Source organism: Rana temporaria, chromosome 3 (genome assembly GCF_905171775.1).
Source record: "Rana temporaria chromosome 3, aRanTem1.1, whole genome shotgun sequence".
NCBI classification, from domain to species: Eukaryota; Metazoa; Chordata; class Amphibia; order Anura; family Ranidae; genus Rana; species Rana temporaria.
Genome location: NC_053491.1, coordinates 448,200,093 through 448,228,071, shown reverse-complemented (window position 1 = coordinate 448,228,071; position 27,979 = coordinate 448,200,093). Strand labels below are relative to the sequence as shown.

The 27,979-nt window shown below is 47.5% G+C and overlaps 1 protein-coding gene across 1 annotated transcript in view; it reads right to left on the bottom strand.

The window, feature by feature from the left end:
* RFX1 (regulatory factor X1) overlaps positions 1 to 26,569 on the bottom strand; it is a 74,458-nt gene extending 47,889 nt beyond the window's left edge. The window contains exons 1-3 of the mRNA XM_040346595.1: positions 26,215 to 26,569; positions 21,347 to 21,554; positions 4,835 to 4,941 (exon numbers count right to left, since the gene is read on the bottom strand). Of these exons, the coding sequence (XP_040202529.1) occupies positions 4,835 to 4,941; positions 21,347 to 21,518 (279 nt within the window). The 5' untranslated portion in view covers positions 21,519 to 21,554; positions 26,215 to 26,569. The remainder of the gene's footprint in view (positions 1 to 4,834; positions 4,942 to 21,346; positions 21,555 to 26,214) is intronic.
* Positions 26,570 to 27,979: the final 1,410 nt, after the last annotated feature.

Below are 27,979 nucleotides of genomic sequence, written 5' to 3'. Positions count from 1 at the left end.
TTTTCTTTACCATAGAGAGGATCTGCGATCATCTACCACTGTTGTCTTCCATGGCCTTTTTAAGTTGCAGAGTTTACCAGTGTTTTCTTCTTTCCCCAGAATGTGTCAAACTTTCCTCAAACTTCTTTCCTCAGAATGTATCAAACTTTCCTCAGAATGTATCAAACTTTCCTCAAACTTTCCTCAGAATGTATCAAACTTTCCTCAGAATGTATCAAACTTTCCTCAGAATGTATCAAACTTCTTTCCTCAGAATGTATCAAACTTCTTTCCTCAGAATGTATCAAACTTCTTTCCTCAGAATGTATCAAACTTCTTTCCTCAGAATGTATCAAACTTCTTTCCTCAGAATGTATCAAACTGTTGATTTGGCCACTCCTAATGTTGTTTTGAAGCCTTACAATGGCCTGTTTCACTTGCATGGACAGCACTTTTGAATGCATGATGTAGGTTCACAGCAATAGATTCCAAATGAAAATACCACACTTAGGTGTCCGTCTAAAGCAGGGGTTCCGCAGTCCAGATGTTTTTTTTTTGTGGTAATTTAACTCTTGCAATGTTCTTTAAATTATACTCACAGGTTTCATGTTCTTAGTGCCCCGCATTCTCCCTCGGCATGAAATGTGACTTTTTAAAAATTTGTTCTGGCCGTTTCCATTTTGCTTGTGGGCAGGTTGAAGCCCACAAGCAAATGCTTCCGGGAAGCGGTGAATGCGGATATCCCAGCATTCACCGCTCTGCAGTGTTGACGGTGAGCAGCGCCGTCAACACTTCTCCGTTGCCATCACAAAGTTCACACCCCGTTGTGACGATATGCACAACATCCTCATTTTGTCTTCTGAATCGTCTACTGGGAAGCGTGACGCTGGGAGATAAAGCGACACGCCCACTCCCGCGGGAGGCAAACCAGGAAGTGCCTGTTCCAGACTCCAGATCAAAGATATTGCAATGATATTTAAAAGTATGGATAGTGATCTGTTTATATACACACTGACATAGTCTGATTAAGGAATACTTTAGATTTAGGGCAGGGTTTGACAAATTTGCTTGGAATCTAGGAGCCAGCTAAAAAAGTTAGGAGCCAGAAAACGCGCCCCGTCCCGACGAGCTTGCGCGCATAAGCGAACACATACGTGAGTAAACGGTATTCAAACCACACATGTGAGGTATCGCAGCGATCGTTAGAGCGAAAACAATCATTCTAACCCAGTGTTTCTCAATTCCAGTCCTCAGGCCCCCCCAACAGGTCAGGTTTTCAGGATTTCCATTATTTTGCACAGGTGATTTGATCAGTTTCACTGCCTTAGTAATCACCACAGCCTTTTCATCTGAGGGAAATCCTGAAAACCTGACCTGTTGGGGGGGCCTGAGGACTGGAATTGAGAAACACTGTTCTAACCCTAGACCTCCTCTGTAACTCAAAATATGCAACCTGTAGAATTATTTAAACGTCGCCTATGGAAATTTTAAAGGGTAACATTTTGAAGCGTGACATGTTGGGTATAAATTTACTCGGCGCAACATTATCTTTCACAATATAAAAAATAATTGTGATAACTTTACTGTTGTCTTATTTTTTAATAAAAAAAGTGTATTTTTCCCAAAAAGTGCGCTTGCAAGACCGCTGCGCAAATACGGCGTGACAGAAAGTATTGCAACGATCGCCATTTTATTCTCTAGGCTGTTAGAATAAAAAATATATATAATGTTTGGGGGTTCTAATTAGAGGGAAGGAGATGGCAGTGAAAACAGTGAAAGATTACACATTAGAATTGCGGTTTTACTTGTAATGCCAACGGCCACCACCAGATGGCGCCAGGTCACAGAAGGAAACTTGGGACTTCACAAGGCCGCAAAGCCGCGGCCTCAATTACCGGCGGGCGTGGGCGCCAGGTCACATTTTCTTGTCGCAATTGCGACCTGGCGCCCGGATTTTGTCGAGCCCTGATTTAGGGTGAACCTCCGCTTTAATAAAGATTTTTTCACGATATCATGCTTTCCTTCTTAAAGAGGACCTGTCACACACCTTTCCTATTACAAGGGATGTTTACGTTCCTTGTAATAGGAATAAAAGTGCTAAAATAAATAAAAAAAAAGTAAAAAAAAAAAAAAAAAAAATGTAAAAAATAAATAAATAAAGTAAAAAAAAAAAAATTAAAACGTCCCTGGTAGCTCGCATTTAGAAGCGAACGCACACGCAAGTCCCGCCCACATATGTAAAGGCCGTTCAAACCACACATGTGAGGTATCGCCGCATGCGTTAGAGTGTGTGCAACAATTCTAGCCCTAGACCTCCTCTGTAACTCTAAACTGGTAACCTGTAAAGTTTTTCAAAATGCTCCTCTGGGAGAATGGTCAAACTTTCACATAGACACACTCCTAAACCTTGTGGACAGCCTTCCTAGAAGAGTTGCAGCTGTTATAGCTGCAAAGGGCGGGGCCAACTCAATATTGGACCCTATTTTTTTATTATATATTTTTTGTAGTTCACCTTAAAATTAAAAACATTTAAAAAAAAAAATTGAAATCCTGCTGCAACCATCTACCACAAGAAGCAGTCTTATTTTCAGTACCCTCTTCTGTGTGTCTTTTTGAAGCTAGTATCACTTTGTTACAAGGGGGCATGACTCCCTGATTTCAGGATCGAGCCTCACCAACTGTATTGTTTGTTTTTTTCTCTTCTCAATCAGTACAATATAAAAATGCCAAGGAGCAGAGCCGTTATCCTGCGACAGGAAGTGGCTTTCAGGAACTGAGGCTACAACATAAAGGCTCCATTCAGGTTATCTGCCATGATCTTCTACTCTGTTTATTTTTAGATGGTGCAGAAGAAAAGGAAGCTGTCTCTATGATTTCTCGCCAGTCTTATCTGGTAGCTAACCATGTTTTATATCGCAGAATGTAGTGACTGAATAAAAATGGATGTTTATTTTTGGATAGTGAAGAAGAAAAGGAAGCTGCTTCTATTCTGTTACCAATTAAAAACTTTAAAGTGTCTAACGCCAAAAATGTGTTTTCAATAAAAAAATAAATAAAAAAAGAGACTATATATATATATATATATACTGTATTTATTGGCGTATAACACTCACTTTTTTACCCTAAAAATAGAGGGTAAACTGTGCCTGCGTGTTATACGCAGGGTGCTGTGGAAAGTTTTTTTCCTGAAACTTCCCTCTTAAAGTTGGGGTGCGTGCTATACGACGATAAATACGGTATATATATATATATATATATATATATATATATAAATATAAATATAAAGCGTAGTTCCCCCCGATTTTTTTTTTTAAAGTCAGCAGCTACAAATACTGCAGCTGCTGACTTTTAATATATGGACATCTACCTTTCGAGGGCGCCCGCGATGTCAGCACCCGAAGCCGATCTGTCCCTTGGGTGGAGGCGCCGCCATCAACGGTAAGGAAATCAGGAAGTTAAGTCGCTGCACGATCCCACTGGTTCCTGCTGGCTTTCTGGGACCTGTGTGTCTCCCAGAAGACAGGGGGGCGGGCGGAGGAGGCGCCGGACGTGGCGTAGGTTGCCGCACCCAAATGGCTATCCCTACTTGGCTAGCCTTTCCCCACTGGCTGCCCTTGCTGGGCTAGCCCTCCCCCACCAGCTGTCCATACTAAGCTAGCCCTTCTCCAATGGCTGTCCTTACTGAGCTAACCCATCCACAGTGGCTGTCCCTGGTGAGCTAGCCATTCCCCAATGCCTGTCTCTATATAGCTCTAGCCCTTCCACAATGGTTGTCTCTATATAGCATGCCCTTCCCCAATGGTTGCCCCTAAATAGCTAGCCCTTCCCCAATGGCTGTCCCTAAATAGCTAGTCATTCCCCAATGGTTGTCCCTATACAGCTAGTCGTTCCCCAATGGTTGTCCCTATATAGCTAGTCGTTCCCCAATGGTTGTCCCTATATAGCTAGTCGTTCCCCAATGGTTGTCCCTATATAGCTAGTCGTTCCCCAATGGTTGTCCCTAGATAGCTAGCCCTTCCCCATTGGTTGTCCCTATACAGCTAGTCGTTTCCCAATGGTTGTCCCTAGATAGCTAGCCCTTCCCCATTGGTTGTCCCTATATAGCTAGCCCTTCCCCGATGCCTGTCCCTACTTAGCTAGCCATTCTCTAATGCTTGTACCTACTGAGCTACCCAATACCTACCTAACTAGTCCTTCCCCAATGGTTGTCACTAGATAGCTAGCCCTTCCCCATTGGTTGCCCCTATATAGCTAGCCCTTCTCTAATGCTTGTACCTACTGAGCTAGCCCTTACCCAATATCTACCTAACTAGCCCTTCCCCAATCCCTTCCCTACTTAGCTAGCCCTTCCCCAATGCCTGTACCTACTTAGCTAGTACTTCCCCAATGCCTGTACCTACTTAGCTAGCCCTTCCCCAATGGCTGTCCCTATACGGCTAGCCCTTCCCCAATGGCTGTACCTACTGAGCTAGTCATTACCCAATGGTTGTCCCTATATAGCTAGCCCTTCCAAATTAATGTCCCTACTTAGCTAGCCTTTCCCCAATTTCTGTCCCTACCTAGTTATCTCATTTTTAATACATGCCCTTTGCTGGTGCTAGACTTGAGCGGTGATAATAGGTGTGGGAAATGAAAGAGTAACAAACAGTAAATCGGGAAGTTGGTACCTCCTGTTTATTCTTTTATTGTTGACAAAAGGGACAAAAACCTAAAAAAAAGAAAAGAAAAACTGTGGCAGGACAGGTAACTGTTCTTTTCCAGGCACTGTTGCAGAGGCTGTATTCTCTGCAGAGGGATGGCCTGTGTGTCCAATCTACCTGCTGATTGTGACTTCATCATAAGCATAGCGCCATACCTGCTGTGCAGCTTGCACTTGCTGCACTACCTGCGTGGGCACAGAAGTCTGCGGCGTAGAGGATCCCCCGGGACTCAGCTCTCCATCACTGGCTCTCATGGCTCCTTCTGTGGTAGAGAAAACAGTCACTGTGAGGAGAATAGCTCTGGGGTAAAGTAACTGCAGAATGATCAACCTGAAGCACCAGCTAAGAGCCCATTTAGCTCTATGTGTATGCCTAGAGGTGTATTTTTTTATCATATTAGGTGAATGTGTTGTCCTGTGTCAATGTGCATTGACGTGTGTGATTGACATGCATTGACTTGTGTTTCCAATGTGTGTTTGTATTTAGGATTTGGAGTGGATATTGTATATCTCCTGAAGAAGCTTTAACAGGTGAAACATGTTGAGATCACTACACCATCAGAATCTACATTCAAATGATGTTGTTAATATTCCAATTAGAAGTCTGTTTATGGAAAATGTTTTTAGAGTGTTTTTATATTTAAACATGGATAAATAAAAAAAAATAGTAATATATATATATATATATATATATATATATATATATATATATATATATATATATATATATATATATATATATATATATATATATATATATATATACACACATACATATATATATATATATCGAGTCGATTCACCTTTTTGCGCCTGATCTCCTGGATTTTGGGGACCCGGTACCGGCCGGCCGTAGGTCCCCTGGACCCCAAACTTGGCACACATGTAGCCCCACTCTTTCACTAATAGTGTGCAAAGGTTGTTGTCCGGGGTACCTGCGACCAGGGAACACCGATTTTTCAAAGCCGGGCACCCCTTCCATAGACTCCCATGTTAAACAGTAATTTCTCCGGTGATTTTGGGGACCCAGTACTGGACGGTCATAGGTCCCCTGGACCCGGAACTTAGCACACATGTAGCCCCCCATTTCTTCTCTACAAGTGTGCAAAGTTTGCTGTCTTGGGGGCCTACGTCTGGGAAGCACCGATTTTTCAAAGCTGGGCACCCCTTCCATAGACTCCCATGTTAAACATCAGTCTAGTCATGGACACCATGGACATCGAGTCTGTGGGTCCCACGGGCACGGAGCTCGCGGAAGGGGCGCACGCATGCCCGCACGGCAGCAAATTTAAAGGGACATACAGGTAAGTCCCTTTGCGCAGCCGTGCCATTCTGCCAATGTAAATCTACAGGCGGCGGACGGCAAGTGGTTAACCAGATACTGAATTCATAAAAACAATCAGCAACTTAGAAATTACATATATTGAGGTATAAGACAGTTGTCCATCATAAAGGAGCGCTTGAAAAGCAACATGATTGGGTAACTTAGGAGTGGATAACATAAAACAATATAAAAAGAAAATGGTGCATCAGAATTGGCCAGATGCGTTTTGTGGTTTTCTTACCAAATCATTAGGGGCGAATGCACCAATGTCTGTAAAAAAGCATAAATAAAACTATATGGTCCAATGTTACCCCCAAAAATGAGGGAGACTATGGGCCTGATTTACTAAGCTATGTGCGCTGCGCTGGTTCATGCATTAATTAGTACTCCGGGTGGAGGCTTAATCAGGCGCATGAACCAGCGTAGCAGCCGGCGCATTGAAACTAATATGTAAAGCCGCGCCGAACTCCCTATAGAAGTCTATGGGAGAAATCAAAAGTGTTCATTTTAAAGGCTAATCTGCAAGTTTAGTCCTAAAAAGTGTTTGGGGACCTCAGTCCTGCCCCAGGGAACATGTATCAATGCTTTTTTTATTTTTAAAACGGCCGTTTTTTCGGGAGCAGTGAAATTAATAATTCTTAAAGTGAAACAATAAAAGTGAAATATTCCTTTAAATTTCGTACCTAGGGGGGGTGTAATGTCAGCATGTGAAATAGCGCATTTTTCCCGCACTTAGAACTCCCCCTGCACAAAGTGACATTCTGAAGGAAAAAAGTCATTTAAAATTTCACACGCGGCTATAATGAATTGTCGGCTCTGACAATTCTAAAGGGATTCATTCATAAAACAAACAAAAAAATGTGTAGGGGTTCCCCCAAATTAAATTACCAGGCCCTTCAGGTCTGGAATGGATATTAAGGGGAACCCCGCCGTAAAAACCAAAAAAAAAAAAGACGTGCGGTTCCCGGCAAATATCCATTCCAGACCCTTCAGGTCTGGTGTGGATTTTAAGGGGAACTCCACCCCAAATTGAAAAAAAAAATGGCGTGGAGTCCCCCTAAAAATCCACACCAGACCCTTATCCGAGCACGTTGACCTGGCCGGCCGCAGAAAAGAGGGGGGGACAGAGTGCGGCCCCCCCCCTCTCCTGAACCGCACCAGGCCACATGCCCTCAACATGGGGAGGATGTCCCCATGTTGATGGGGACAAGGGTCTCATCCCCACAACCCTTGCCCGGTGGTTGTGGGGGTATGCGGGCGGGAGGTTTATCAGAATCTGGAAGACCCCTTTAACAAAGGGGACCCCCAGATCCTGACCCCCCCCCTGTGTGAAATGGTAATGGGGTACATTGTACCTCTACCATTTCACCCCTAAAAAAATGTCAAAGTGATAAAAATGACAGTAGCCGGTTTTTGACAAATCTTTTAATAAAATCTTCTTTTCTTCTTTCCTTCGGGGTTCTTCCGCTGCTTCTTTCTTCTCGTCCACATCTTGCCCGACGTCTTCTTCTATCTTCTCCGTCCGTCCTTCCGCCTTCTGGTCCCGCATCTTGCCCGTTGTCTTCTCCGTCCGCCTCCTCGTCCGCATCTTGGGTCTTCTGCGGTCTTCTTCTCGGTCCGCCGCCTTCTCGTCCCCTGCGTTTGAATTGTAATTGGCCGCCGTTTTCCCGCTCCTGGGACCCGCCCCCCTCTGACGCCACAAGTAAACTCCTTAGAAGGTCATGTGCGTCAGAGGGGGGCGGGGTCGCAGAGCGTCACACAGCGGGGGAATTCAATTTCAATCGCGCCGCCCGGAGAAGAAGTTCACGCCGTGTCACACTCATGTGACCCCGCCCCCCTCTGACGCCACAAGTAAACTCCTTAGAAGGTCATGTGCGTCAGAGGGGGGCGGGGTCACATGAGTGTGACACGGCGGGAACTTCTTCTCCGGGCGGCGCGATTGAAATTGAATTCCCCCGCTGTGTGACGCTCTGCGACCCCGCCCCCCTCTGACGCACATGACCTTCTAAGGAGTTTACTTGTGGCGTCAGAGGGGGGCGGGTCCCAGGAGCGGGAAAACGGCGGCCAATTACAATTCAAACGCAGGGGACGAGAAGGCGGCGGACCGAGAAGAAGACCGCAGAAGACCCAAGATGCGGACGAGGAGGCGGACGGAGAAGACAACGGGCAAGATGCGGGACCAGAAGGCGGAAGGACGGACGGAGAAGATAGAAGAAGACGTCGGGCAAGATGTGGACGAGAAGAAAGAAGCAGCGGAAGAACCCCGAAGGAAAGAAGAAAAGAAGATTTTATTAAAAGATTTGTCAAAAACCGGCTACTGTCATTTTTATCACTTTGACATTTTTTTTGGGGTGAAATGGTAGAGGTACAATGTACCCCATTACCATTTCACACAGGGGGGGGGTCAGGATCTGGGGGTCCCCTTTGTTAAAGGGGTCTTCCAGATTCTGATAAACCTCCCGCCCGCATACCCCCACAACCACCGGGCAAGGGTTGTGGGGATGAGACCCTTGTCCCCATCAACATGGGGACATCCTCCCCATGTTGAGGGCATGTGGCCTGGTGCGGTTCAGGAGAGGGGGGGGGCCGCACTCTGTCCCCCCCTCTTTTCTGCGGCCGGCCAGGTCAACGTGCTCGGATAAGGGTCTGGTGTGGATTTTTAGGGGGACTCCACGCCATTTTTTTTTTCAATTTGGGGTGGAGTTCCCCTTAAAATCCACACCAGACCTGAAGGGTCTGGAATGGATATTTGCCGGGAACCGCACGTCTTTTTTTTTTGGGGTTTTTACGGCGGGGTTCCCCTTAATATCCATTCCAGACCTGAAGGGCCTGGTAATTAAATTTGGAGGGACCCCCTTTTTTTTTTTTTTTTTTTAATGAGCAATGACTCTATTCTTTATAGCCATGAGTACTTTAACCACTTGCCCACCGGGTTAATTCTGGCACTTCTCTCCTTCATGTGAAAATCACAATTTTTTGGCTAGAAAATTAATCAGAACCCCCAAACATTATATATTTTTTTTTAGCAGACATCCTAGGGAATAAAATGGCAGTCATTGCAATACTTTTTGTCACACCGTATTTGCGCAGCGGTCTTACAAGCGCACTTTTTTTGGATAAAAATCACTTTTTTGAATTAAAAAATAAGACAACAATACATTTTGCCCAATTTTTTTCTATATTGTGAAAGATAATGTTACGCCGAGTAAAATGATACCCAACATGTCACGCTTAAAAATTGCGCCCGCTCGTGGCATGGCGTCAAACTTTTACCCTTTAAAAAACTCGATAGGCGACGTTTAAAAAATTCTACAGGTTGCATTTTTTGAGTTGCAGAGTAGGTCTAGGGCTAGAATTATTGCTCTCACTCTAACGATCGCGGCGATACCTCACTTGTGTGGTTTGAATACTGTTTTCATATGCGGGCGCTACTCGCGTATGCGTTTGCTTCTGTGCGCGAGCTCGTCGCGACGGGGCGCTTTAAAAATTTTTTTTGGGGTTTTCTTATTTATTTTTATTTAGTTTTATAATGTTTTACACTGAAATAAAAAAATAAAAAAAAAATGATCAGTTTTCTTCCTATTACAAGGAATGTAAACATCCCTTGTAATAGGACTAGTGTGTGACAGGTCCTCTTTATGGAGAGAGGCGGGGTCAATAAGGCTGGAAAGCATGGTATTGCAAAAAAAAAAAAAAGATCTCATGCTTTCAGCTGCAATCATGTTCGTTCACCACAGTGGTGTAGTGTATAGCACTTTGACCTAGCAGCAAAAGAGTCGTTGGTTCGAATCCCGCCCGTGACAGCATCTGCATGGAGTTTGCATGTTCTCCCTGTGCCTGCGTGGGTTTCCTCCCACAATATAAAAACACGCTGTAAATCGGTTCCGGTCTAAATAAGCCCTAATATGCAGTAGTATATTAAGGTTTGGTTCTGCCCAAGGCCTGACTACATATCTGCACCTCCTAATAGAAAAATGACCCACCCCTTCCTGTCAAGGTCACACCCTGTTTTTGTATAACCCCGCCCAGTAATTTTCAGGGGACCCACACACTAGTTCTGGGGGGGCACTGGATTCCCTTAACCACTTCCATACCAGGCACTTACGCACCTTCCCGCCCAAGCCAATTTTCAGCTTTCAACACTGTCGCACTTTGAATGGCAATTGCGCGGTCATACAACACTGTACCCAAACAAAATTGGCGTCCTTTTTTCCCCACAAATAGAGCTTTCTTTTGTTGTTATTTGATCACCTCTGCGTTTTTTTTTTTTGCGCAACAACTAAAAAAAGACTGCAAATTTTGAAACAAAAAAACCTTTTTCTTTTTTTAGGTTAATTTTTTTGTAAATAAGTTTTTCTCTTTCAATTACGGGCACTGATATGGCGGCACTGATGGGCCCCGATGAGATGGCACTGATGGACATCGATGAGGTAGTACTGACGGCACAGATGAGGTGGCATTGATTGGCGGCGCTGCTATGCGGCACTGATGGGCACTCATAGGCGGCACTGATGGGCACTCATGGGCGGCACAGATGGGCGGCACTTATGGGTGGCACTGATGGATACTTATGGGCGGCACTTATGGGTGGCACTGATGGATACTTATGGGTGGCACAGGTGGGCACTGTGCATGGATGGGCACTGTGGGGTGGCACTGATTTTCCCAGTCAGTGCCCATTTGTGGGCACTGATTGGCATCTTTTTTCTTATTTTTTAATGCTTTTTGTTTTTTTGTTCTATATTTTTTTTGTTTTTGCACACCCTGGTGGTCCAGGGTGGGCATCCCTGGTAGTCCAGTGTGGTCATCCGAGGGGGGGCTGCGCTGATAAACAATCAGCGCGAACGCCCCCTGTCAGGAGAGCCGCCGATCGGCTCTCCTATACTCGCGTCTGTAAGACGCGAGTGAGGAAGAGCCATCGATGGCTCTTCCTGTTTACATCGTGATCAGCCGTGATTGGACACGGCTGATCACGTGGTAAAGAGTCTCCGTCTCCGTGAGAGACTCTTTACCGAGATCGGAGATGCAGGGTGTCAGACTGACACCCCGCATCACCGATCGCCGCGCTGCGTGCCCCCACAGGCGCGTGCGGCATGAAATCCTGCAGGACGTCCTGTCAGGATTGTGTAACCACTTCCCGGACGTAAATCGGCCATAGGCTGGGCGGGAAGTGGTTAATTTGCATAGTTTTTCTCTCACTTCCTGTTTGGCTATGGGGCAGGAAGTGAAGGCAAATCTCCCCAATTGGACACAGATAATACAAAATAAACTGACAGGGCCTATAACCCTCCCTCACTCTATCCAAAATGAAAGAAAATAAAACTTGTTGATTATAGTTCTTGTCAGGGGCGGACTGACCATTGAGTCACTCGGGCACTGCCCGAGGGCCCCATGCCACTAGGGGGCCCCATCCGGGTTGCCAGGCTCAGTAAAACCAGGGACAGTATGTAAAAATCTGTGTTTTTTTTAGATCTGTCCCTGATATGTCCGAAAATGACATGCTTTTAATGTGAATATCCCAAGATTTTAGCTGCCCGCCTCTGCACTACCTCCTGGCGTGGTGGACATCTGTAAGCCAGAGGGGCCCCATAATCTTCTATTGCCCAGGGGCCCCATGAGTTGTCAGTCCGCCCCTGGTTCTAGTTTAAGCACAAATTTCATAGAGTTTTATTGAGAGCCCTAAGAAAATATAACCATGCCAATAGGCCAGGATAGAGCGTTGCTAATATGTAGGAATGTGTGTGTTAGAGCACCCCACCCAATGTTAACTAAAAAATTATTAATTTGCAAATAAGTATTATCTGCTCATTTTTTTGGGGATGTCTGCACCCTTGATAGTGACAACATTTGTGAGGTGTCTTCACCCTTTCTAATTCATTCACTTCCTGTCACATAGCCAAACAGGAAGTGAGGGTAAAACCTTACTAATATATTTTCTTGGGGACACAGAGATCAATCTAAATAGTTTCCCATTATGTAAATTGCACTCTAGCATTTTGCTGTGTACACCCCAAATTATTAGGGATCTTGGACTTTGGGGTCCATTTACTAAAGGCAAATCCACTCCTACAAGTGCAAAGCAAGGAAGAAAACAAAACAACTTTGCTTCTACAGGATTGGATGTTAAAACCATCAGTGCTTCCTCTCTGATTTTCAGCAACTATGCTTGTACTGCAGAGTGGCTTTGCCTTTACTAAACCCCAAACTAAATAATCATTTGGGGCAGGGATCCTCAAACTACGGCCCTCCAGCTGTTGTAGAACTACACATCCCATGAGGCCTTGTAATGCACTGACATTCACAGACATGACTAGGCATGATGGGAATTGTAGTTCCTGAACAACTGGAGGGCCGTAGTTTGAAGACCCATGATTTGGGGTGTACACAGCAGTGCTGGAGTGCAATTTGCTTAATGGGGACACTAGTTAGATTGACCGGTGTCCCCAAGAAATGACACTGGTAGGGTTTTAACCTCACTTCCTGTTCAGCTGTGTGACAGGAAGTGAAGCCAATTTTAAGAAAAGGGACACAAAGCTCAACACAAAAATAAAAAAACACAAAGCAGGGGTTCTAACACTCACTTGGCTTCCCTCAAACACCCACAATTTGAATAGGATTGCCTTGCGCTAGATTTAAGCACAGTGCTGTAAATCAGCACGTCAAGCCTGTCCACCAATAGCAAACCCCCCCCCCCCACAGGCCATGTTTGCAGGTTTTCCTTCATCTTGCACATGTGCTTTAAAATAGTCTGGACAGCAATTCTTGATAAGAGAAATCCCAAAAACATGTCCTGTCGGGGGTACTTGAGGGCTGAGGACCACTGCAGAATAAAAAAAATACTTACCAGTTTTTGTCTTTAAAGTCAGGGAGAATAAACATGGCAAACATTTCATGATTACACACCAGGAAAGAAGCTTAGACAAAAATCACACATAATTTGTTAGGCCCTAACCTAGTTCAGCTGCAGCTGTCAACATATGTAGCATGAAAAAGTAACAAAAGACAAACTTAACAATTTTAAAGTAATTTTTATTGGTCAACAAAACAAGGAAAGCAAAAAAAGACAAACAAACAAAAATACATTTCAAAATTCTAATTAACCATAGCTTTACACATTTTTCAGAAAATAAGGCCACATAGACAAATACATCAAAGTGAACATCATTTAAAAATAAACCAAAACCATTGGCAAAATAAAACAAAACCCATGCAACAAACCACATTTGTGTTTAGCAACAGCATCCTGCCCCTTCTGAGGGCAGCTGAGGACTGATCGATCCAAGCTTTTTATAACAGTGCTAGTAATGAAGCAATTGAAATCACATGACCAAATTGCAGTCTCTAGTTTGGGTGAGCTTGTAATTGGGCACACCTGCAATTAACCCAAACCACGCTCTATGAGCATCCAATGAGTGTTTTTCACCTTTTAAAAAGAAAGGATATTTTTTTTCTAAGTGTTTGAGCATGCTCAGTTCATCACACATGTAGGAACCAAGCTGCAATGGAATGAGAGCTTTTTTTTTTTGGTTTCCCCTGATCTGATGCTTTCCAGCCTGAAGGGGAGGTGTTAAAGACAGAAGTAAACACGCACATTTAATAATCTATTTGTGTGAAAAAAAAGGTTGCCAATTTTGTTTGGGAGCCACGTCGCACGACTGCGCAATTGTCAGTTAAAGCGACGCCGCGCCGAATCACAAAAACTTGCCCGGTCATTGACCAGAAATATGGTCCGGGCTCAAGTGGTTAAAAATTAACAAAACACAAAAGTGAGCCCAATTTTTGGGGATAATGTGAAAGATGATGTTACACTGAGTAAATAGATACCTTACATGTCACGCTTTACTATTGGAAACACTCCTGCAATGGGGCCAAAATGAATTCCGTGAATATCCCCATAGGTGACCTTTTTCTTTTTTTTCCAGGTTACCAGTTTATAGTTACAAAGAAGGTCTAGTGGTAAAAGTATTGCTCTCGCTCTAACGCACGCGTCAATACCTCACATGTGTGGTTTGAACGATGTTTATATATGTGGGCGGGACTTGCGTAAGTCCCGCCCACATATGTAAAAATTATTTTTACTTTTTGCTATAATAAATATCCCCAAAAATATATATTCAAAAAACTAAAAAAACCCTCAGTTTAGGCCGATACGTATTCTACATCTTTTTGGTTCCAAAAAATCGCAAATAGCGTTTAGTGTTTGGTTTTTGCAAAAGTTATAGCGTCTACAAATTTTTTTTTGTTGTTGTTTTAACTAGTTATTGGGGCGATCAGCGATTTTTATCGGTACTGCGACATTATGGCGGACACATCGAACAGTTTTTTGGAACCATTGGCATTTTTCTAGCGATCAGTGCTGTAAAAAATGCATTGCTTACTCAAAAAATGCCACTGGCAGGGAAGGGGTTAACACTAGGTGCGAGGGAGGGGTTAAATATGTTCCCTGGGTGTGTTCTAACTGTAGGGGGGGGGGACTGACATGTGTAAATGACAGATCGCTGTTCATGAAGGGGAACTCCAGACCCCCGGAAAAAAAATAAGGTGGGTTCCCTCCAGGTGCATACCAGGCTCTTAGGCTTGGTCTGGAACATAAGGGGTTAAACCCGCGCAAAAAAAATAGCGTGGGGTCCCCCCCAAGATCCAAACCAAGCCATTATCCCAGGCACGCAGTCTGGTCAGACAGGAATGGGGGTGGGGACGAGCGAGCGCCCCCCTCCCTCCTGAGCCATACCAGACCACATGCCCTCAACATGGGGGAGTGTGTGCTGTGGGGGAGGGGGGCACTGCCCCCCCAACCCAAAGCACTCTTGTCCCCATGTCGATAGGGACAAGAGCCTCTTCCCGACAACCCTGGCCGTTGGTTGTCGGGGTATGCGGGCGGAGGGCTTATCAGAATCTGAGAGACCCCTTTAATAAAGGGGTCCCCAGATTCCGGCCCCCCACCCTATGTGAATGAGTATGGGGGTACATTGTACCCCTACCCATTCACCTGGGGAAAAAAATGGAAAAAAATAATACACCACACATGAATAAATTAATTTATTAGTCAGCCGGGGGTCTTCTGCCGGGGCCCCCCACCACCACCCCATTAGGCCCCGGGCTTCGCCATCTTCTGCCGGAACCCCCTTCACCAGTGAGGCTCCTGCCTTTGGGGGAGGGTCCCGGGCTACTACGATGGTTTCTGCGGGGGGGGGGTGCACTGGCACCCCACCCCCGTCTTCAGCGACGTAATTCACCGGGACCCCCTTCACCAGGGAGGCTCCTGCCTTTGGGGAAGGGTCCCGGGCTTCCACGACGGTTTCTGCGGGGGGGGGTGCACTGGTACCCCACCCCCGTCTTCAGCGACGTAATTCACCGGGACCCCCTTCACCAGGGAGGCTCCTGCCTTTGGGGGAGGGTCCCGGGCTTCCACGACGGTTTCTGCGGGGGGGGGTGCACTGGCACCCCACCCCCGTCTTCAGCGACGTAATTCACCGGGACCCCCTTCACCAGGGAGGCTCCTGCCTTTGGGGGAGGGTCCCGGGCTTCCACGACGGTTTCTGCGGGGGGGGGTGCACTGGCACCCCACCCCCGTCTTCAGCGACGTAATTCACCGGGACCCCCTTCACCAGGGAGGCTCCTGCCTTTGGGGGAGGGTCCCGGGCTTCCACGACGGTTTCTGCGGGGGGGGGTGCACTGGCACCCCACCCCCGTCTTCAGCGACGTAATTCACCGGGACCCCCTTCACCAGGGAGGCTCCTGCCTTTGGGGGAGGGTCCCGGGCTTCCACAACGGTTTCTGCGGGGGGGGGTGCACTGGCACCCCACCCCCGTCTTCAGCGACGTAATTCACCGGGACCCCCTTCACCAGGGAGGCTCCTGCCTTTGGGGGAGGGTCCCGGGCTTGTACGGTGTCTTCCGCCGGAGGGCGCCACTCTCCGGGCTTCTGCGATGCCTTCCGCTTCTGCCTGTCTCCTCCGCGGAGCACAGGGCTTGTCTCCGCTGTCTTCTCCCTTCTCTTCCATTCGATGTTGACACGACGAGGTCCGGCGCTGGAATGCCGTCTGAGCAGTGGGCATGGACTTATATAGGGCAATGCCACCATGTGACCTCAACCCATGTGACATCACATTCCCATCATGCCCAGGGAATGTGATGTCACATGGGTTGAGGTCACATGGTGGCATTGCCCTATATAAGTCCATGCCCGCCGCTGACACGGCATGTCAGCGCGGAACCTCGTCGTGTCAACATCCAATGGAAGAGAAGGGAGAGGACAGCGCAGACAAGCCCTGTGCTCCCGGAGGAGACAGGCAGAAGAAGGAAGAGAGAAGAAAGAAGACGGAAGAAAGCCCTGGCTCCGCGGGGGAGCCAGGCAGAAGAGGGAGCAGAGAAAAGACCTGGGAGTTGGCGCACCCCCGGCAGAAGACCAGGAAGACCGGAACCCTGGCGGAAGGCACCGGAAAGACCGGGGGATAGGCGCCATCCCCCGGCAGAAGACCCCGAAGTCCGGATGCCCCTCCCTAATGAAAAAGAGCTTAAATGGGGTGGGGGCATCCGGCGGAAGGCTCCGGAGAGGACCGAGGGATGGCGCCCTCCCCCGGCAGAAATCACCGAAGCCCAGGGTCCCGGCAGAAGATCGGGAGAGAAGAAACCCCCCCTTCTAAGAGAGCTAAAGAAGAAAGGGGGGGCTCCGGAGCTGATTAATAAAATATTTTATTGTGTGTGGTGTTTTATTTTACTTTACATTTCCCCCATGTGAATGGGTAGAGGTACGATGTACCCCATACTCATTCACATAGGGTGGGGGTCCGGCATCTGGGGGCCCCCTTATTAAAGGGAGCTCGCAGATTCCGATTAGCCCCGCCCGCATACCCCGACAACCAATGGCAAGGGTTGTCGGGAAGAGGCTCTTGTCCCTATCGACATGGGGGCAAGAGTGCTGTGGGGTGGGGGGGCAGTGCCCCCCTCCCCCACAGCACACACTCCCCCATGTTGAGGGCATGCGGTCTGGTACGGCTCAGGAGGGGGGGGGGCGCTCGCTCGTCCCCGCCCCCATTCCTGTCCGGGCCAGACTGCATGCTTGGGATGAGGGCTTGGTTTGGATCTGGGGGGGACCCCCGCGCCGAATCGGCGCGGGTTTAACCCCTCATGTTCCGGACCAAGCCTAAGAGCCTAATGTAGCCCTGAAGGGGGACCCGCGCCGATTTCAAGTTTGAAATTTGGCGCCGAGTTCCCCTTCAGGGCTGAAAACAGCTCGGAGATTCCCGTGCGCCGCGTCACGCAGCGCATTCACGGGTACGCCGCTTGGTATTTACCAAGATTTTCACGGCGTACTGACAGGGCGCACGGGAATCCCTGACTTTTCTCTCTGCGCATGCCCAGTATGCAAATGAACCTCCCGAGGTTCAGGCGCACTGTGCAAGCGTACGGGGATCTGTTTTCAAAAAACACTTTCCCTTTCAATTCGGCCCGCCAAACACTTCAAAACACATGTCACTTCACTTCCCCTGCATCCCCCCACCTCCCCCCTTAATAAACTCCCGCCCAAACCCCCGCAATTTATAGTTTAATGTGCCGTGCGCCAGGTCTGTACTGGTGCACAATGCACCCTCTCCTGGGCGCACGGAGCACATTAGTAACTAGGGAAATACACTGCACTAGCAGCGTATTTCTTTAGTAAATGGCCAAACGGCTGCTACTCCTGCTTTTACTCCATGAGTCATGGAGTAAAGGCTTGGTAAATCAGGCCCTATATGTGTAAAGGAGGGGAGAAATTAACTCATCCCACTAAGTACTTACATGTCAATTACCGTATATACTCGAGTATAAGCCGACCCGAATATAAGCCGAGGCACCTAATTTTGCCACAAAAAAATTATGGAAAAACTTATTGACTCGAGTATAAGCCTAAGGTGTCCATCTGTATGCCTCACTTTGCCCATGTGCATGCCCCACTGTGTCCATGACCAGACTAACGTTTAACATGGGAGTATATAGAGGGGGTGCCCGGCTTTGAAAAATCGTTGCTCCCCGGCCATAGGTCCCCCAGACAGCAAGAGGAGAACTTGTAGAGGAGAACTGGGGCTACATGTGTGCCAAGTTTCGGGTCCAGGGGACCTACAGCCGGCCGGTACCGGGTCCCCAAAGTTACCGGAGAAATGACCATTTAACATGGGAGTCTATGGAAGGGGTGCCCGACTTTAAAAAAAAAAAAAAAACGGTGCTCCCAGGCTGCAGGTCCCCCGGACAACAAACTTTGCACACTTGAAGAGTGGAGCTATATGTGTGCAAAGTTTGGGGTCCAGGGGACCTACGGCCGGCCGGTACTGGGTCCCCAAAGTCCGGGAGATCAGGTGCAAAAAGGTGACTCAAGTATAAGCCGAGGGGGGCATTTTCAGCACAAAAAGTATATATGGTATGTCTAAACCATGTCAACATGAAAACTGGTGGCTGCTTAAAATGTTTGTGTTCACATAGTTTAGACTTAATTGACATGTAAGTACTTAGTAGGATGAGTTCATTTCTGCCCTCCTTTACATAGATCGTCAATCAAGTTGAAGAAACATCTCAAAGATGATCGGTGGAAACAGGATGCACTTGAGCTCAATTTTGAGTGTCATGTCAAAGGCTGTGAATACTTATGTGTATGTGATTGTTTTGTCTTTTATTTTTAATACATTTGCAAACATTTCAAATAAAAACTTCTTTCACGTTGTCATTATGGGGGATTGTTTGTAGAATTTTGAGGAAAATAATGAATTTAACTAGATGCCGACCAGCCGCCGCAGTTCTGCGGCGGCAGGTCGGCTCTTCTGCGCGAGAGCCCGTAGTATAATGTCGGCTCTCCACGCAGCCACTAGCGCGTGCCCGGCGGTCGCTATTACCGCCGGGCACACGCGATCGCTCGTTACAGAGCGGGGACCGGGAGCTGTGTGTGTAAACACACAGCTTCCAGTCCTGTCAGGGGAGAAATGCCTGACCGTCTGTTCATACAATGTATAAACAGAAGATCAGTCATTTCCCCTATCGAGGCCACCCCCCCCCCCCCTACCCAGGGAACATACTTAACCCCTTCCTCGCCCCCTAGTGTTAACCCCTTCTCTGCCAGTGGCATTTTTATAGTAATCAATGCATTTTTATAGCACTGATCGCTATAAAAATGCCAATGGTACCAAAAATGTGTCAAAAGTGTCCGCCATAATGTCGCAGTACCGGGAAAAAAAAAAAAAAAAAATCGCTAATCGCCGCCATTACTAGTAAAAAAAAATAAAATAAATAAAAATGCCATAAAAATACCCCCTATTTTGTAAACGCTGTGGGCTGGATTCACGTAGATCGGCGCATCCGCCGTAAGTCAGAGAGGCAAGTGCTGTATTCACAAAGCACTTGCCTCCTAAGTTACGGCGGCGTAGCATAAATGGGGCCGGCGTAAGCGCCCCCAATTCAAATGAGGGGGCGTGTTTTATGTAAACGATTGGTAACCCGACGTGATTGACGTTTTTTACGAACGGCGCATGCGCCGTCCGTGTACATATCCCAGTGTGCATTGCTCCAAAGTACGCCGCAAGGACGTATTGGTTTCGACGTGAACGTAAATTACGTCCAGCCCCATTCACGGACGACTTACGCAAACGACGTAAAATTTTCGGGAACGACGGCCATACTTAACATTGGCTACGCCACCTAGGGGGCAGCTTTATCTTTACGCAGCGTACCTCTTACGGAAACGGCGTATCTTTACTGCGACGGGCAAGCGTACGTTCGTGAATCGGCGTATCTAGTCATTTACATATTCTACGCCAAAATCAACGGAAGCGCCACCTAGCGGCCAGCGGAAAAATTGCACCCTAAGATACGACGGCCTGCCTAGGTTTAAGTGTATCTCAGTTTGAGCATACACTTAAACTTACGACGGGCTTAGATTCCGAGTTACGTCGGCGTAACTCTTTGTGAATCCAGGGGGGGAGATTAACAAAGAGATACGACGGCGTATCTCCTGATACGCCGTCGTATCTCTGAGATCCGACGGTCGGATCTATGCGACTGATTCATAAGAATCAGTTACGCATAGATCTCCCTTAGATCCGACAGGTGTAATTGACTTACACCGTCGGATCTTAGGCTGCAATCTTCCGCTGGCCGCTAGGTAGCGTTTCCATTTGTATACGCAACGAATATGCAAATGAGGAGATCCGCCGATTCAGAAACGAACGCCCGTCGCTTTTTTTTTTACGTTGTTTGCGTTCTGCTTTTTCCGGTGGAAAGTTACCCCTGCTATAGCAGGGGTAAGTGCGGCGTATCACATGTTAAGTATGGCCGTCGTTCCCGCGCCGAGTTTTTAATTTTTTACGTCGATTGCGTAAGTCGTTCGCGAATACGGCCGGATGTAATTTACGTTAAAGTCGAAACCAATGACGTCCTAGCGACGTCATTTGGAGCATGCGCACTGGGAAAAATCGCGGCCGGCGAGTACGATCGGCGCGGGGACGCGCCTGATTTAAATAATACACTCCCCCTAGCCGCGGAATTTGAATTCCGCCGGGGGTGTTACGATCCGCCGGCGCAAGTTTCGAGGTAAGTGCTTTCTAAATACTGCACTAGCCTCTCAAATTTGCGCCGGCGGATCGGAAATCAGATAGATTACGCGGATCTAAAGATCCGCTAATCTATCTGAATCTACCCCCTGCCCTATAACTTTTGCGCAAACCAATCAACAAACGCTTATTGCGATTTTTTTTTACGAAAAGTATGTAGAAGAATACGTATCGGCCTAAACTGAGGAAAAAAAATAGTTTTTTTATATATTTTTAGGGGATATTTATTATAGCAAAAAGTTAAAAATATTAATTTTTTTCAAAATTGTCGCTCTATTTTTGTTAATAGCGCAAAAACTAAAAACCGCAGAGGTGATCAAATACCACCAAAAGAAAGCTCTATTTGTGGGGAAGAAAGGACGCCAATTTTGTTTGGGAGCCACGTCGCACGACTGCGCAATTGTCAGTTAAAGCGACGCAGTCCCGAATCGCAAAAAGTGCTCTGGTCTTTGACCAGCTATATGGTCCGGGGCTTAAGTGGTTAATATGTTTTGTAATAAAGCTGAAACGTAACAAAATGTAGAAAAAGTGAAGCGCTGTGAATACTTCCCGGATGCACTGTATATACTTAGAGGGTCAACGTGTCAACCAGACAAACAGCCTTATCAGAAAAGGCCAACAATGGCAGTCTTGGTTTTAGGAAGTTTTCATCCCTGACCTCTTACATCCTAATGGTAGTAAGTAATCCACTGTACATTGGTCACGGGAAGGTAACAAACGTTGGGATTTTTCAATCCATCCCTTCAATTAATACAGAGCCATCACTCACCAGATACAGTGACCACAATGTACTGCTGGGGGGCTGGCGTCTGCGGTCCCGTTGTCTGGTTGGTAGGTGTGGGTGGAGCCACTTGAAGTTCTGCCACATACTGTTGAGGTGTAGCCTGGCCAGAAGCAGGTGAAGTCGTCTGGAGTTCTGCCACGTAGGTCTGAGTCGCCATCCTGGTTGGTGAACAGGTCTGCAACCCTACGGGAGACTGAGGAGATCAAGAGACATTACAGGTGTGCTGCACAGAACATATTATAATGATTTACAGTGCCTTAACCACTTCCCGCCCGGCCTATGGCCGATTTACGTCCGGGAAGTGGTTCTGAAATCCTGACAGGACGTCCATGGACGTCCTGCAGGATTTCATGCCGCGCGCGCCTGTGGGGGTGCGCATCGCGGCGATCGGTGATGCGGGGTGTCAGTCTGACACCCTGCATCTCCGATCTCGGTAAAGAGCCTCCGGCTGAGACTCTTTACCACGTGATCAGCCGTGTCCAACCACGGCTGATCACGATGTAAACAGGAAGAGCCGTTGATGGCTCTTCCTCACTCGCGTCTGATAGACGCGAGTATAGGAGAGCCGATCGGCGGCTCTCCTGACAGGGTGGGGGTTAGCGCTGATTGTTTATCAGCGCAGCCCCCCCTCGGATCGCCACACTGGACCACCAGGGAAGCCCACCCTGGACCACCAGGGTGGGCAAAACAAAAAAAAAAGCATTGAAAAAAAATAAAAAGTCTTAAAAAAAAAAAAAAAAAAGCTTTTTAAAAAAAATAAAAAGATGCCAATCAGTGCCCACAAATGGGCACTGACTGGCAACATGGGTAGATCAGTGCTGCCCCACAATGTCCATCAGTGCCACCCCAAGTGTCCATCAGTGCCACCCCACAGTGTCCATCAGTGCCACCCCACAGTGTCCATCAGTGCCACCCCACAGTGCCCATCTGTGGCACCCAAAAGTATCCATCAGTGCCACCCATGAGTGCCCATCTGTGCCGCCTATGAGTGCCCAGTGCCGCCTATGAGTGCCCAGTGCCGCCAATGAGTGCCCATCAGTGCCGCCTATGTGTGCCCATCAGTGCCGCCTATGTGTGCCCATCAGTGCCGCCTATGTGTGCCCATCAGTGCCGAATACCAGCACCGCCAATCAGTGCCACCTCATCTGTGCCCGTCAGTACTACCTCATCGATGTCCATCAGTGCCATCTCATCGGTGCCCATCAGTGCCGCCATATCAGTGCCCGTAATTGAAAGAGAAAACGTACTTATTTTCAAAAAAATTTACAGAAAAAAATAAAAACGTAATTTTTTTCAAAATTTTCAGTCTTTTTTTAGTTGCTGCGCAAAAAAAAAAAAAAAAAATCAATCGCAGAGGTGATCAAATACCACCAAAAGAAAGCTCTATTTGTGGGGAAAAAAGGACGCCAATTTTGTTTGGGAGCCACGTCGCACGACCGCGCAATTGCCATTCAAAGTGCGACAGTGCTGAAAGCTAAAAATTGGCTTGGGCGGGAAGGTGCGCAAGTGCCTGGTATGGAAGTGGTTAAAAAAGTATTCATACCCCTTGAAATTTTCCAATTTTTGTCATGTCACAACCAAAAACGTAAATGTATTTTATTGGGATTTTATGTAATAGACCAACACAAAGTGGCACATAATTGTGAAGTGGAAGGAAAATGATAAATGGTTTTCAATTTTTATTTTTTCACAAATAATGGGTCAGATTCACATACCTCTGCGCATCTTTATGCGGGCGTAGCGTATCGAATATACGCTACGCCGACGCTGCGCAGAGCGGCGAGCACAGTATTCACAAAGGAAATTCTCCCAACGTTGCGCCGGCGTAACGTAAATTCGTAGGCTTAAGCCGGCCTAATTCATAGTAGGTGGAAGTGGGCGTGATCCATTTAAATGAACCGTGACCCCATGCAAATGATGTGCCGAACGAACGGCGCATGCGCCGTCCCGTGGACGCTCTCCAATGCGCATGCTCAGAATCACGTCGGAACAAACGCCTAAGATACGTCGAATCACTGCCTACGACGTGAACGTAACCTACACTCAGCCCTATTCACGTACTACGTAAAATACGACGGCTGTGTTCCCTGGTGCATTGATGCTGCTGACTTACACCTGCTTTATGAGGCATAACTTTACGCTGGACGTACAACTCACGTAAAACGCGTATATTACTGCGACGGGCGCAAGTACGTTCGTGAATCGGCGTATCTCAGTCATTTGCATATTCGAAGCGTAAATCAATGTGTGCGCCCCTTGCGGCCAGCGTAAATATGCGCCCACGATACGACGGCGTAGGAAACTTACGTCGGTTGGATGAAGCATAATTTCAGGCGTATCTCGCTTTCAAAGTCAGGCGCATAGATACGACGGCGCATCTGTGCACTTACGCGGCGTATCTCGAGATAGGTCGGCGTAAGTGCTTTGAGAATCCGGGCCTATGATATAAAAAGTGTGGCGTGCATTTGTATTCAGCCCCCTTTACTTTGATACCCCTAACTAAAATCTAGTGGAACCAATTGCCTTCAGAAGTCCCCTAATTAATAAAAAAAAAGTCCACCATGTGTGTAATTCAATCTCAGTATATCAGGGTTCGACAAAATCCGGGCGCCAGGACGCAATTGTGACTAGAATTTGCGACCTGTCGCCTGGGGAAGGAAGCATAGGCCTGCAGAAGGCCGCAAAGCCGTGGCCTCAATTACCGGCCAGCGCGATTACGCGGCGGGGGAGGTGGGGGCGCACAGAGACATAGGATACCCCATACGCCATTACTAGTAAAAAAAAAAATGCTATTAATCTATCCCCTATTTTGTAGCCGCTATAACTTTTGCGCAAACCAATCAATATACGCTTATTGCAAATTTTTTACCAAAAATATGTAGAAGAATACATATCAGCCAAAACTGAAGAAATTATTTATTTATTTTTATATATTTTTGGGGATATTTATTATATTATTTTTAAATTGTCGCTCTTCTTTTGTTTATAGCGAAAAAAATTACCGCAGAGGTGATCAAATACCACCAATAGAAAGCTCTATTTGTGGGGAAAAAAATGATTAAAATTTCATTTGGGTAAAGTGTAGCATAACCGCGCAATTGTCATTCAAATCGTGACAGCGCTGAAAGCTGAAAAATGGCTTGGGCAGGAAGGGGGTGAAAGTGCCTGGTATTGAGGTGGTTAAAGTGGAACTAATGAAGTCCTGCTAGATGACTTCAGGCCGGCCCCTCTTGCAGGTATCGCTATATAAAACATTACATATAAGTGTCTATACTGTTTACAATCCAGTAATACACGATCTCACCCTGCTCTGCACATGCTCAGTTGCTCTTCATTTTTAGGCACTGCTGAATTTGTAATGGCCGATCTGCTGATAGCCTTAAAGCGGAGCTCCGCCGTACAAAAAATATTAAAAGCCAGCAGCTACAAATACTGCAGCTGCTGACTTTTAATATTAGGACACTTACCTGTCCTGGAGTCCAGCGACGTCGGCAGCAGAAGACGAGAGATCGCTCGTCACCCTGCTGCCCCCCCCCCCCGCCATCCTCAGTGTGGGAACCAGGAAGTGAAGCATTGCGGCTTCACTGCCTGGTTCCCTACGGCGCATGCGCAAGTCACGCTGCGGCGTGCTCACTGGTCCCCGCTGTGTTCTGGGAGCCGTGTGCTGGGGGGGGGGAGTGACGCACTACCCGCAGAGTGGACCCCCGGAAGTGGGTGCAAATACCTGTCTCAGACAGGTATCTGCACCCCCCTTCCCCCTTAAAGGTGCCAAATATGACACCGGAAGGGGAGGGTTTCCGATAAGCGAAAGTTCCACTTTAGGGTGGAGCTCCGCTTTAAACCCTCCTATGCTTTACAGCTGAGGAAGCTGCTTCTGTTTGATCTGCAACCACCATGGTGCTGCACATGTGATCACTCATGACACCAGCCATTTGATAATTAATTGAGATAACAAACAAATGTGACCGTTAGCAATCTCGGCATTCCAGGAATGTAACTGATTTTTTTGAAACGGCGGCGTAGTGTATCTTAGATACGCTGCGCCCGGCGGAGAGATGCGCCGCTGTATGTGGATCTGGCCCATAATGTTTGGGGGTTCCGATTAATTTTCTAGCAAAAAAAAATGTTGATTTTTACATGAAGGAGAGAAGTGCCAAAATAGGCCCGGTGGACAAGTGGTTAAAGAACAAGTTGTAAAGCTCAATACCCCTAAAGACAAAACTAATAACGTTGATGCATTAAATGCTTTATGGATTGAAAGGGATCTTTTATTGTAAAGATCAGCAAATAGAAGGTAATGAAGGGAAGCAGCCAATCAATGAGCCCCAATGAGTTCTATTTGTAACCTTTGCCCTGATCTCTGGGAATAGATGGTCAGGCTGGGAAGTTGTGTGTGTGTTTATCACGTGGCCTCTGACCCCGCCCCCTCGGCACAGTCCTGTCTATACTTAGTAAGGTTTCAGTCACGTGTCTATACTCCAAGGGCGTGTACTGATGTCTCCTGTCATTGGCTGTCGCTGCACGTTCCTTACATAACTCCAGACCAGTCATGAGTTCCAGCTATAAGTCACTTCCTATACAGTCACACTCCACACTGTGATGGTTTCGGCTCCTGCTTGTTAAGACCCGCCTGTCATGAAGGCCTCGGCCAATCAACGAGCGCAGCAAGCAGGGCCACGCCCACCTCTTCTCAGGTTTCCATGGCGACGCGCGGCCCTGCGCCTCTCCCGCTCGTAGCAGGCGCCGCCATTTTAAAAAAGGGGAGGGGGTGACAGCACCGTTTTGACGTCGTCATAACGACCGAATGCCGCCCGCTTTCCCTCCGTGTAGTCGGCGCGGTTCGGAGCCCTTACCTAAGCAGCGCTTTCCCCCGTGGCGGCGGCGCCGTGTCCGCTCAGTCAGCGTGATGTTGGGGCTTCACTCCGAGGCTGGACAGCTGCGTGTGCCCGAGGTGGGGAAACACTGGCACCGCCCTGCCGGCGAGAAAAAATGCCGCCCGGTGCGGCGGGGGACCGGGCCCGGTGGCGCCGGGGGTTGTTGTTGTTGATTCCTGTTGCCGGGGTTCTTGTCGCCACGACTACCGTGGCTATGGCCGCTCCGTCCCTCACCCGGGCAACTGTTGCTAACGTCCCTCCCCCCTCTTCCTTGTCGTCAACGCAATGCAAAGCGATTCAGGCGCCCGATTGGCTGAGGCCCGCGTCAGTCAAAGCTCTCGGGGCGTTGATTAGGAGACGCAAACGTCACTTAGTGGGCGTGGTGATTTTAGGCTAGGCGTGCTATGATTGGCTTAGCGCCTGTCAGTTCGCTATAGGACGCAAATGATTGCATGGATGTAGCATGGGCCCGGTCCTGAGTGTCTGTATAGCAACGGTTGCCACCCTGCAGAGTTGTTGATAGGCCTGTACTGGATTCCTGTCACTATGTGACTGGGCGAGAACAGCGGATAGCAGTGCGCAGGCGTGAGAAGCAGGGGGTTCTGGGAGTTGTAGTTCACACTGTCCACGTAGTCTGCTTGAAGTCTGTAGTCCTTCTACATTCATGAGTCTAAAGAAAGAACAGTGTTTGTTGCCATGAGCAACGGGGGCTGCTTCAGGCTTTCAAATTCTTTATCCTATAAGTTTTAACACAAATCTTTTTTTTATTATTATTATTATAATTACTATCAATAAAAATAAACATAGTTTTTTGCCTTTATAACTCTAAATGAATGAAAAATGGGCCTAGAATGATTGCTCTCACCCCAGCCAGCTTGGGATTCTGCAAGATGTAGCGCAATTGATGGTCTCGTGTGTAGGCGCCCCCGACACGTGTATTTAGGTGGGGGGAGGGGCCTCTAAATGTTTCTGGGGCGATTTTAACCACTTGCCCGCTGGGCACTTCACCCCCTTCCTGCCCAGACCAGCTTTCAGCGCTCTCACTTTTTTAATGACAATTGCGCGATCATGCGCCAATCTACACAAATACAATTTTTATCATTTCCTTTTCCAGATATAGGCCCAGATTCACAAAGGGCTTACGACGGCGCAACGCCATGTACGCCGTCGTAAGTCCTGATCTGGGTCGTCGTATCTATGCGACTGATTCTTAGAATCAGTTACGCATAGATATCCATTAGATCCGACAGGCGTAAGGCTCTTACGCTGTCAGATCTAAAATGAATTTATTTTTTTCGCCGCTAGGTGTCGCCTCCATCGTTTTCCCCGTCGAGTATGCAAATTAGCTAGATACGCAAATTCCCAAACGTACGCGCGGTCGACGCAGTGAAGTTACAACGTTTATGTAAGGTTTGCGCGGCGTAAGGTTGCCCCTGCTATACGAGGGGCAACCAATGTTAAGTATGGCCGTCGTTCCCGCGTCAAAATTAAAAAATTTACGTTGTTTGCGTAAGTCGTCCGTGAATGGGGCTGGACGCCATTTACGTTCACGTCGAAACCAATGACGTCCTTGCGACGTCATTTAGCGCAATGCGCCCTGGGATATTCTTCGGACGGTGCATGTGCATTAGCTTCGGCGCGGGAACGCGCCTAATTTAAATGCTATACGCCCCCTACCCGCCTAATTTGAATTGGGCGGGCTTGCGCCGGGGGATTTACGCTACACCGCCGCAACTTTACAGGC